Source organism: Calidris pugnax, unplaced genomic scaffold, assembly GCF_001431845.1.
Source record: "Calidris pugnax isolate Ruff unplaced genomic scaffold, ASM143184v1 scaffold56, whole genome shotgun sequence".
Lineage (NCBI taxonomy): Eukaryota > Metazoa > Chordata > Aves > Charadriiformes > Scolopacidae > Calidris > Calidris pugnax.
Window position 1 is genome coordinate 17,456,494 of NW_015090839.1, and position 12,471 is coordinate 17,468,964.

General features: G+C 41.2%; 1 protein-coding gene across 1 annotated transcript; it reads right to left on the reverse strand.

Moving 5' to 3' along the window:
• Positions 1-293: 293 nt before the first annotated feature.
• Positions 294-12,097, reverse strand: MED6 (mediator complex subunit 6). The gene is made up of 8 exons (XM_014942034.1): positions 11,987-12,097; positions 7,445-7,604; positions 6,329-6,420; positions 3,967-4,049; positions 3,148-3,256; positions 2,571-2,686; positions 1,786-1,813; positions 294-1,232 (listed from the first exon to the last, which is right to left on the reverse strand). Exons 1-8 carry the CDS (start codon positions 12,006-12,008, stop codon positions 1,102-1,104), a joined length of 741 nt encoding a protein of 246 aa, XP_014797520.1. The 5' UTR covers positions 12,009-12,097; the 3' UTR covers positions 294-1,101.
• Between the last annotated feature and the right edge of the window lie 374 nt (positions 12,098-12,471).

The window sequence follows — 12,471 nt, forward strand, 5'->3', positions numbered from 1 at the left end:
AGCCCATCCCAGGCCTGTGTTCTCTAAGTGCAGATGTTCTACTTGTTGAGCACACAAAACTAAACCATTAGTGTGATATATGTGTTTTCCAGCACCCCACATGCGAGTCACTTGAGCGTGTTTACAGTCCTCCTCGCCCATTTTCTGTTACTTTCCCACTTGTAAGCAGCATGCTTAAATAGCAAAGTGTATCGCTGTCAATGACATTTCTCTTCCACTGCCCTACCTCCTCAGACATAAAAGGCAGATGACCAACCAAGGTTATCAGATGCAGCAAGAAACTGCTAGAAGCACAGAGGAAGAGATGCAGTTGATGTATTTGAGTTACAGCAAAAGAAAAAAGGAGAAATATAAACAGCTACACTGAGTGTGCAACAGCAAGACATTTTAGCCTGTTTTATGCCATCATAAATCTCGCTCACAGAACATTAGCTTTTATAATAAAAGACCAGCTTAGCCATTAAGTAAAATGAGTGCCCAAGAACATCTAGAAACTTTTTGACACCTAATTGCATGGATTTGAGTCTCCAGTTATCAAATCTCTTATCTGTACCCCAAGAATATTAAAGGCACAGCAATTTATATCAGGCAGCCTAAATCCTTTAGATGAACTTTTCTTCTTCAAAATAGCACACAATATATTCTGATATCCAACCAAAAAACCGTTGCCAACACATATGGCGTATTTGCCACTAACAAATTAAGCATTTAAGAAAGGTATTGCAGCAGCCAGGATTTTTATTTGCCAAGAATTAAGGGGTTTTTTTATATAAAAGTTTTTCTTTTTACATAGGAAACCTAGACACAAGGGATGCAAAAGTTTGCAAAGATTTCAGGAGGCTGCAAAATATGTCCACGTGAAAACCATTCCCAGAAGGCAACATTCACAATAAGATGAAGACTGAAAACACCTTTTTTGAGGCAGCTAACGTCCTGACATTAATATCTGCATGACAGGCTTCTAGGGGAAAAAGCTGTTACAGGGACTTCAGTCCCTGAATTATCAGTCTCAGCTGAAGAACTTAAATATAGAAAAAAAGGGAGCAAAAATCTCCTGTTTTCCACGCACTGACTAATCCAGATGTGTAACAATAACTTCCTTCACTGGAGTCTTGTCCGTTTTTCAGGTGGTCCTTTAGTACCAGTGCTCTGTTGAGCATTCTTTGCAGTCTCTTTTTCCTCTGGCTTGACAGCTTCAGGGACTGGTTCTGGTTCCTTCTTGATTTGATCCACTTAAAAAATAACAGCAAAATAAAGTTAAACCTCCAATTCTTATTCCTAAAATACCGTTCAGAGTACTTAAAAAATATTGTTGATGTCAAAGGGGCAATATTCATTTCAAAGGTAAAAGAATAACCAGGGACTAAATTCAAAACCTATACAAGGTTGTTTCAAGGTTGCTTATGATCAACTCAAAGCCTTGGCATGCTTTCTTGAGCTTGTATCACCATGCAAAAATCACTACAATGCTGGACTGACTACACTGTTCCCTCATTAACCCTTTTACCCTCCTCCGCCTTTCAGAGACCATTTCCTGCATTTGGACCTTCTGGCAACCTTTAGGCAATACAGTTCTTCAGACAGAAGGAACAAGAGTAAAACACACCCTGTTTTCACTTTCACTCTGGCTGCCACAGAGAGCTCTTCCCTAGTACTTTGCACAATCAGGCAATGCCAGAATTCCTAACCACCTCAGCAGAAGCAGCAAGGGGCTTAAATGGCAACTGGAAGACACTGCTACGTAGAGCCTATTTTTTAAGTTTTGTGAAAATATTAGAGTTTTACCTGGGACAGGCTTTTCTCCAGGCTTTTGCTGTAGAGGAGGAAGAAAAATGAAAATAAGACATCAGTGGAACAAAAGTCATAATTTTTAACCCTTCCTGCTATTCACTCAGGAATACAAACCAAGCAATGCACCTTTATACATTACAGTTGAGGGCAAAAGAGATCACTAAATACTCTTTAACAAAATACAAATAACATTTTATAACATCCAGTTTTTCCTCTGACAACTGAAAAGCATAACAGCAAAAAATACAGGGTTAGCCAGTCTTTTCCACATCTGAGGAGTAAACAGTTCTGTGAGATGCTGTAAACATAATTTCCTTTTCTCCCAAGCAGAAGACCTGGTGGAACAAATGGCTACTAGAGACGATTAGATGTAATGACAACAACTTCACAGAATGCCAAGAATTTCCATGTGAATTAATGAGCTTCCAGAACAATACAGTAACTAAAACAAAACAGCTGTGGTGGCTTGATTGAGCTCACAAAGCAGGAAACTGGAAGCAGCAGCAAAATCTGATAGGTCAAGAACAGACCCTCTGTGATTAGATAAGGAATCTGTATAATAAGCTTCTCCCTCATAGTTTTGCCAACATCTTAATGACTCCTGCAATTACAAAGGGGAATCCTACACTCCAAACAGAGCCTTCAATTTCAAATTTATTATCAAATCCATGTTAGCATTGCAGAAAATTCCCATTCAGTTTCAACTGTTCAAGTAACTTATGAGTCCCTTAAGTTCCACGTAAGTTACAGTAATACTTACAAGCTTTTATGTGTCATACCTGAACAAATTTGGGTGGAAACTTTTGTCTCAGGTCTAAGAGCAAAGCATCTACCCGTTGCCTTTGGAAAATAGAACTTGGTTCTTCTTTCTTCTTGGCTTTTGGTTTAGCTTTCTCTACAAGTCAAAGAAAAGTAAGAGAAAGCCATATTAAAAGTTCTATTCTCTTAGCAGCTCTTTGTTGTATAACAAGTTGGCATTCCTCTCTCCTCTGAACTTCACCTACATTTCCCTTTGACATCAGGGTTGGGTTTTTTGTGGAAGACAGATCAAGGACAATTATTCCCTTCTGACAATCTGGTGTGGCTTCTGAAAATGTACTTAGGTCTCCAGGGGGCTGAACAGTTGCCCACTTTGTTGACACACAACTCACTATTGTCATCTCCCACCTATGCTTCGATGTTCATCCCCACCAGCACAGAAGAGCAAGATTCCTTCAACCGACAGGGAGCACTAACCTACCCTTTGACAGACAGACACTTAACCTCACCTCTACACCACCACTGTGCATTGCCTCGAGCTTTTGCCTACATTATCTTTACTCTCCAAAAGTATGCAGGAGCAACTAGGAATCATACCTCGTTCCTCTTGATCTTTGAAATGCCACCAGTAGCCCTTGGATGGGTGATACCGACAGTAGGACATCGCTTCTTCAAAGGCAGACTGAATTCCATGAACTGCAGTGAGCTTTCAGGACAAGAAGACAAGGCAGCATTCAGAATTTAAGAAGAAAGTACAGTATAAATTTTTGAAAGCAGGGATTTTAAAACTAGTATTCTATATTCATTTTTCTTCTTGGAAGGGAACTTGGGACATCTATTTTTAGACCAAGAATGTAATCTCTTTAACAGGCTCTTACAAGCCCTTTTCTGAAGTGCTTTTCTAAAATGACAGGGGAAAATTTACAAAAGCAGTAGTTTACTGGAACAGAAGAAATCAAAACAAACCTGAGTATACTATTTGAAAAGAAGTAATACATCAACTTAAAAAACATAAGCCTCATTTAAAGGGAAATATTACATTACCTTAACATTAACATTCCAAAGCAAGCTTCACTGTATTTGTATTTAATTACTATTTCACATGGATTTGTCATTTAATTTTTCTTTTGATTATTTGAATCTCATGCTGTTCCGCTAATTGTGTAGCTTCAGTTACTCTGATTATTCATCCTCAAACAATGGATCCTACTTTTTGGACCATACTGCGCTCTCCCAGGATCTCTCATTTCCTTGTGGGATGCACACCATACTAACCAGTGGGGTTTGTTTTAAGTTACTGTATGCGACACAAGACCTTTCCTCAAAACAGTGAAGGAGGCATTTAAAGAGCCTGGGGAACGACCAAAAGTAAAAGCAGATGCAAAGTGGTATACATCAAATGCACAGAACACTTACAACTCTGGAGTTAATGACAGACCCTAAGTCAGGTGCCTGATAAATCACTCCAGCGATAATGTAGTAGTCAGCCAACGGAATAACTGTGGGGAGAAAAAAGAAAAAGCAGGATCAATTTAAAACTCTGGCTGAAGACTGTGTATTTATTGCTGAATTTCTATAGTAACAGCAGAAATTGCAGTATTCATCTCATCACCAGATTTTATCTTTTTAACTTTTTCCTTCAAGGTACTTTATCTGCACCTTAGCCACAGACTGATAAGGGGAAAAAAGAACCGGGTCTGCTTTACAGACAGAAAAGCAATAGTTTTAAGTCCCACCCAAACAAATTGCTGTTCCTCTGCACTGCAACAGTAATGAACATAACAATTGCCTCCCTAATACTCTGCCAAACACTCTAGCAGTGCTACCAGCTTCACACTGCTAAGGATCTTACCTGCACACACACTTGTTCCAGTTCCTCCATCTGTATTAACACATTCTGTCTGAACCTTTTGTACTGAGCAGACCCTACTCATCCAGTACTTGCAATTTATGCAGCTTGGATACCTGCCTAAATTAAGAGACCAAGACAGCTGGATGCATATTGCAGACAGTACACACTTCCCCTCAAAAGAAAGAGGATTCTCAATATTTTCTTAGAATTGGAGCAGGACAGAGAACAGCAGAGAACACCACTATCTACCACAGCAGCCTACTTCTCTAGACAGGTAAATCTCCCTAATCATTGATCTAAACATTTTTCCCAATATCATTCCCAATAGGCAAAAACTGGGCTTAAATAATTTAAAATATAAATACACTTTTTTTCAGATCACACAGAAGTCATATGACAGGTCTGCAGCAATTCTACCCGAGTACTCAACACTAGCTGTGAATTCATTAAATTTTAGTTTTCTATCCCCATTCTCGTGTCTCAAATACATTAATATTGGTACCATGATAAAAAGAAACACATGGGTAACATTTGAGCTAGGGAACTGTGTGACTCAATCAAGGTACCGAGCACAAACTGTACAGTCACAAGGGGAAAAATGTCACCAACAAGTCCCAGTTCCATTTCGCCAAACATACATTGGCATCACAGCAAGAGTCAGAACACACAGACTGTGGAAGCCTCAATGCTACACTTGATCTAAAAAGTGTCAAACCAGGAAATTAAGGGCTGCATGATATTTTCACATTCACCTTTTGAAAGCTAGATTCAAACCCTTCATTAAAGAAACAAGTCGAAAAAAATCTATTAAAGAAAGAATCATGTATGTTCTTTTTCAGTATGGAACTGCAATATATGGAGGCCATTACCTGATAAAAGCAAATAAGAAGCATTGCTAAAAAAGGCAAAGTCCTGTACAAGCCCAAAATGCATATACAGAGCCTAAGTCATAAAAAAACCCAAACACATTAATAACTAGCATTAACCCTGCCTTTCTTTTCCGTAAAGCTTACTCTGAAATAACCTAAATTATTTTATATATATGTGCAGTAAACACAGAAGACAGTCCAATAACTACTGAGAAGTGGTTACTTTTTTAACTAATCACACACAAACAAATTTAAGGTTAAAAAAGAATAATGAAGCCGGTTGCAGGCAAATGGAAAAAAAAAAAACAAACCCAAAGTATTTAATTTAAAACTTTGAAAGGTCATCATGACACTATAAAAAGGAGTGGTGCTGTTGCGTCAAGATTCCCCCACCATTCCAAAATACTCAGTTCTCAGAGGAATAACCAAAACAACAAGTAATTGCGGTATCTCATAGTTATTTTTCACATGGGTCATAATCTTCTACTCTTCTACTGACAAGATTCAGCAGTGCAACCGATCCACAGTTGAAGGTGGAAATGCTGCAGAATAAGAGAGTGACATGACAGAAACAGAAATATGAATGATCCCTCTCCCTAACTAATGGAAATCATGGTTCTCCAAAATTAATAAATAAATCACATACTGGCCACTTCAGATGATTGGCTCTAATTAAACTAAGCTCATTGGCCCCAAGCAAGGGTATCATTAGCCTTACATTCAAATAATTAAAATGAAAACTCTTGCATGGCCTCACAGATAAATATGATATGGCATGAATGCTGTTATCAGCTTCCCATGACAAAACACACCACAGAGCAGCTGTTTCTCACTGCACTCTTCACATTTCACCACAAGATGGCAATCCCTGCTATAAGCACATTAGAGGTCACTTTGCAAGACAAAATACCTCCACCCCACCACCAAGCCTCATACCCTTTTATTTAGGTGAAGGCAGAGAAGGGAAACCAAAAGTGCTTAAACACAAATTAGGAACAGAAAAAAAGCAAGTAACTGATGTGCCTTCCCAATAGTGACAAGGACTGAGTGACCTTACCTTGTGTTGGAGACTGCCTTTGCTGCTTTCGGATAATGAAGAGAATGGGCTCCTGAGCATGAAGAAGGATGTACTCCACGCCAACCATCTGGCTGAAAATGAAGCAACCAGGATAAGTATCTTCCTCAAAATGAGATCTGTAGGATGTAAAGAGCTACCAAAGGGCCTCAAAGTACAGGGATAAAGTTCTGATGTTTTAGAAGCTCTTCCATATAATGTGCAGTAAATAAAGGCATAGAATTTCCTGAACTGGCTAACAAAACCTAGCAGTGTATTCAAAGGGAGTTACAACAACCTGACACAACATCTAAGTAGAACATGTTAGCAAACAAACAAATAGCAAGAAAGATAACAATCTATCATCACAGAGATATCATATAAACACAAAAACAAAAGACCAGTGTATGATGTGATCATCAGGGTGTCTGATGAGAAAGCCTCTCTGCAACCACGTCTGAGCACAAGTGACTTTACCAGTGAACTTTAAGCTCAGTTTGCACACTCCCTGTCACACTGTGGAGCCTTTAAATAGTTCTCAAACATCTCACTTGTGCTCGGTGTAGCAGATGGGGAGCTGCAAAGAAAGTTAACTTGCACATGCTGCAATCTCATTACACCACCATCTGTGATCAGTTTATTTACAACACTCACTACTTTTATTATCTGTACTAAAAAGCCAGCTCTTTGGAGGAATTATGTACTGATTATGGCACATAGCCAGCAGGATATGGAAACACAAACTATTTATGAACTCAGAGTACCCCCTAACATAAACCCTATTCACCAGAGAAAAACATGTAACTCCATTACCAGTACTTGGGTTCTGTTGAGCTGGGAGGATGAGAGAAGGCAGCTTTTCTAATTGCAACAAGCATCTAAAACGTGATTTACTGGAATCTCAGAACATACATAATATCCTTCATGCTTAACTCCTCCTTGAAATGGCCTAAGAGGAAGTAGAAGACATCCAAAAGAAAAAACCAGGCTCTCTGGCAAACAGTGGGACTAAAAAGCAGAGAACAGGAGGTTTCCAGCATGCTTCCATTCAACCATCAAAGCCTCTGGATGGAGGGACAAAGGGCACTGCACAGGAAACAGTTCCAAATTACTACTTACTTCAAATGGTCCAAGGTCATCCGCTGCATTTTGACAACTTCATTGTTACATGTTCGGTCATAGAACGGGTTACTTCGCTCTGAGAAATAGTCCAACACACTCCCATTGTTTAATATTGGAATCCAGGAGCTGTCAACCCAGGAAATTCCCAAGAGGTTATCTGGGAAGAGAAATCTACACTGAGTACCCAAGAAGCCAGAAACACTACAAATACCTCCAGGAGTAAATTAAAAGCCACCAGTTAATGATTATAGCAGGGGAAGAAGGTGGAACAGCCTCATGCAAACCAGTTCTAATTAAAAATGTTTCAGAGAGTTCAAATAATAATTGATATCCTTTAACCTTCTGCAGTTCTGTTATAGGCACAAAATAGAAATACAGCCTTTTTTATTATTGCACTTTTCTCTCCTTGACCAGTAGCTGCTGGCACACCTCTATGTCTCAAGAACATGAACAGGGTCCGTGTGCACACATGTGAGCGCTCTGTTGGTGGGAGTTAATTAGCTCTGATGATGTATATAATATTATCATAGTACATCTAGTCAGTAGTATTACATACAGTTTATTTTATGAACCACAGCATTAGCCGAGTAGAAAGGCAAGCTAAAGCATGGCTCCTTTTGAAAGCCAGGTCTCTGGTAAGTAAGTTGAATTTACTAAACTAAGTTAGAATTAGCTACTGGGTATGGGGGGGGTGAGGGAGAGGGTGCAAGGGAAGTGATACACCCCACACTAAATCTGAGCCCGGTTATGTTTAAAACAGTTTATTTCTTACAGAAGTAGTTTCCAAGATGTAAACTATGATGCTGAAAAAAATAGGTAAAAGACTACAGAGATCTATTAACTAAACTAAGAGTTTTCTTTTGCTAAAGCCAATGAGTAAACTACTGAGTGAAACAAAATAGTAGCATTGGCAATATCTCTAAGAGTTCTGTTATTAAAATGCATACCATTATGATATTACAGCAGCTGATATTGTTATGTTTCAAGGAGTACAATTTTTGATGGGGGCGAAATCTATAATAAACAACAAAAAAACCCCAAAACAGCAGACAAAGATACTGTCTTTGGGCAGATGTTTCCCAGTACTCTTGAACAAGAGATTCTATCCCTGACTCTACGATTAATCTGCCAAATTGCCTGCAAACTACTTATTTCATAACTCAGTGGATATTACAGAAATCTCACTACAGAGTATTAACAATTATATGAAAAACCAAGTTTTTTAAATGAAATGTATGCTGTAATCTGCAAATCATTATATGCCAGCTAAACTTCTACAGATTTGGGGGACATCTGAATTAAAATCCCTGGATTTTATTATCAAACTGCAGCAAAATTATGTTCCTCAAGCAGATCATAGAAACCAGTGTCAAGAATTGGTTTCATGGTCAATAAATCTGTTAACGTTGAATATCCATGAGGCACCTGGAAGAGCCCCCTGAAATTCATCCATTTTAAATGGTAGCAGCAGCAAATACAATTTTCAAGACACAAGAAAGCAGGAAACAAAGGCGTGCACATGCACTGTTTAGAATCAAAAAATATAAGTGATGGGATGTCACTGAAGAATGAAGAACTGAACCATTCCGTTACATTTGCACATTATATACATACCCAGAACTCCCACTCATCATTCCACTGTGAATATTTTACTTCTGTGACAACTCTGCACGCTCAAGGATGACTGGATCAGTTCCAAAAATGTCACCCGATATAATAACTGTTCCTCAGAGAAGCTGCTTGTAGTAAAGTAACACTGGCTGCCCAGCAAACCAGGAAAAATGCAGCATAAATAGTCACGCGCAAATCATTTTGCCTTGTTAATCTCAGAATTGCCAGCCTGACTCTTCCACAGAACTGGGGGGAGGGAGGGAGGACGGGACATCTAGAGATATTAATATTATTTCACATACACTATTCTCTTTCCTCATTATAAAAATGGAAATCTCAGAAACACAGCATTGATTATCCATTATTAAGCAATTAAGTTGCAGTAGCACCGATTATGCTAAATTCCTTTCAAAACCAAAAGACAAGCTTTCCTGCCCAACATGCATTCTTGCCGTAAATTCTCGTATTACATTTCAAATACTAACTTTTGTTGCTTGTATGATTAAGAGTAACTACATTTCTCGAGAAGAATGTCAGGCAAGCTTCATATATATTTTTATATATATATATATATCTCTACAGTGCTCTATATAGACTGATAAATGTATCGTAAAATGGACTATAAAGTTGGGCTGTAAAGCTCAATTGTCCATAGCTGCTTAGTGCCAATATTTATAATTACCTTTATAACTAGCAAGACTGTTCTCTTAAGCTATTCTTGGAAAAAAGGGGAGGATGAACAAAACCAACCATGAACCTGACATGCCACTTATTCCCACTAAGAAGGGAGCACTTCTGCTTATTTGGGGTATGAGAAAGAAAGGATGGTGTTCCTGCTTCCCTGTTCCTTTCAGAAATAGGACATCTTGTTCAAAGCATATTTTGCGGAATTTGCATCACAAATGCAAAAGTAAAGTGCTTGTGACAATACTGCCAGTCTGCCATGAATGTTAAGACCATTTGGGAGACAAGTCAGCAAACCATGGCAAAAAACCAGAGGACAGCAATTCACACAGTGTGCCGTACCTGGCCTTGCCAGCTGTATAGCCCAACACTAGGCTTTGACAAACCAAGAGGAACAGTAAAATAGTTTGATATCTTAAAAATAGAAGTATGCTTCAAACTCAACTGAATACATTGAGCCATATTAGATACAAGATTTTGAGGGAGGTTAAATGATCTGGATTAAGTCATAAGGTTCTCACACCAACTAATAACTTAATACAGCACAGCACCCCTGCCATTAACTGGGCACACAGCTCCTTGCTGTGATCTGAAACAAGGCAGTCAGAAAACCAAACAGGACCACAGACATCATAAAGTAAGAATTTGAAGAGGAAAAAAAAAAAAAAGGAGAAAACTTCTGTGGCATTATCAAAAGCAACCCCTCATGAGCTTTCCCTAAATACCTGCTCTTGGTCATTCTCTGGGACTCTACCACACAGGCTTTCAATGTGATTCCACACAGAGACTTTTACAGAGAAAAACAGTTTCCTTTCTCATGCCCCTCAACCCCCTCTGCCTCTCTCAAAGCTCAAACTCTTCACAGTAATTTGACCTGTATTTCGTTTACAATGTAAATCTTCTTTAATACTTCATTCAAGTATCATCTCTTGTTCTTCAAAACGTTCTTTCTATTCACAGCCCTGAATTCTCACTCTTTCTTGTTCTTGGTTACTGCAGGTTTCTTTCTGGCTTCTCTAACACCTGGCCTGCCTCACCACATCCACCCAAAGCACTGTTAAGATTACCAGCCCAACTTTGGTCTCATGCAAATCCCACACGTGCCAGTGTCTCCCACTTTCCTCCACAGCTCAGAGCTAAAATTCTCTTTAAGTCAACTCTTTAAGCTCTTTAGCATAAGCTGTTCCCTTATGTTACCATCTCACCCCAGGACCTCCATATTCCACGTGAAAAGGCAGTGACGTACCAAAAAGGAGGTTAGGTTTTCGCAGGTGGCCCTGAACACACACTACAAGCCTGTCTCATGTCCAAGAAAACTGATTTTTGGACAGTTTTTCTTCCCAATTCTTTCTCATGACACAGCTGCATTAGCAATGCTACGGAACTCTCTCGCACAGAGTTTTCAAAGACATACACACCAACTTAGAATCACAGAATGACAGGGGACTGGAATGGACCTCTGGAGATCATCTAGTCCAACCCCCCCGCCAAAGCAGGTCCACCTAGAGCAGGTTGCACAGGAACTTCTCCAGGCAGGTTTTGAATGTCTCCAGAGATGGAGACTCCACCACCTCTCTGGGCAGCCTGTTCCAGGGCTCTGCCACCCTCAAAGTAAGAAGTTCCTCGTCATGTTTGGTAGCACTTCTTATGTTCAAGTTTGTGCCCATTTCCTCTTGTCCTATCCCTTGGCACCACTGAAAAAAGAGCAGCCCCTTCCTCTTGACAGCCTCCCTTTAAGTATTTACAGGCATTGATAAGATCCCCCCTCAGTCTTCTCTTCTCCAGACTAAAAAGACCCAAGTCCCTTAGCCTTTCATCATGCGAGAGATGCTCCAGGCCCCTCCCCATCTTTGTATCCCTCTGCTGTCCCCTCTCCAGCAGTTCCCTGCCCTTCTTGAACTGGGGAGCCCAGAACCGGACACAGTACTCCAAGCAGAACCATTCCCCCTACAGAGCGCTAATAAAGGAAGCATCTCTATAACCCTCGCACCTTTGGCCACACCTCATCGTCCAGTTACTTGGGACGCTCCCTGGACCGACCGCTATTAGCACAGCCACCTCCAGCCGAGACGATGGCCGTCAGACCGACCTCCTCCTCCTCCACCCCCTCATGGACGGAGCTCACCCCTTCGCGCCCGCCCAGCCGGACACGGAGTCGGCCTCCCCCCAAAAGCCTGGAGCCGCCCCGCCCTCCCGGGCCGCCAACGAGGGAGCCCCGAGCGCCCACGGCCGGAGCGGCCCTACCTCGGATGTCCACAGCCGCCATGGCCGCGCCGCGCACTTCCGCCCGGCGGGGGAGGCGGCGAGGAGCGGAAACGGGGTAGAGCGGCGCCGGCAAACGAGACGGGAGACCAGAGCGGCACCACCCCCGGCGGGCGGGGCGGGGCCTCCGGGGGAGGGGCGGGGCCACCCGGGGAGAAGGCGGTCCTGGGCCAGCCCTGCCATGGGATAGGATGGGATGGGATGGGATGGGATGGGATGGGATGGGATGGGATGGGATGGGAGGATGTCCCTTGTCCCAACACGAAGCCACTGCCCAGGGAACGACGGGTTGTGCTGCCCCAGCCTCCCACCACAACCGCCAGGTGACCTGTGCTGGTCACCCACAAATCAGTGTTGCACAACCAGAACACTGGCACTAATGATGAAAGCGAAATGCATTTTTTTTAAATGCTAATTCTGAGCTGTTGGTTCCAAAACAGAGATACGGAGGTTTTACCATTGTTTTC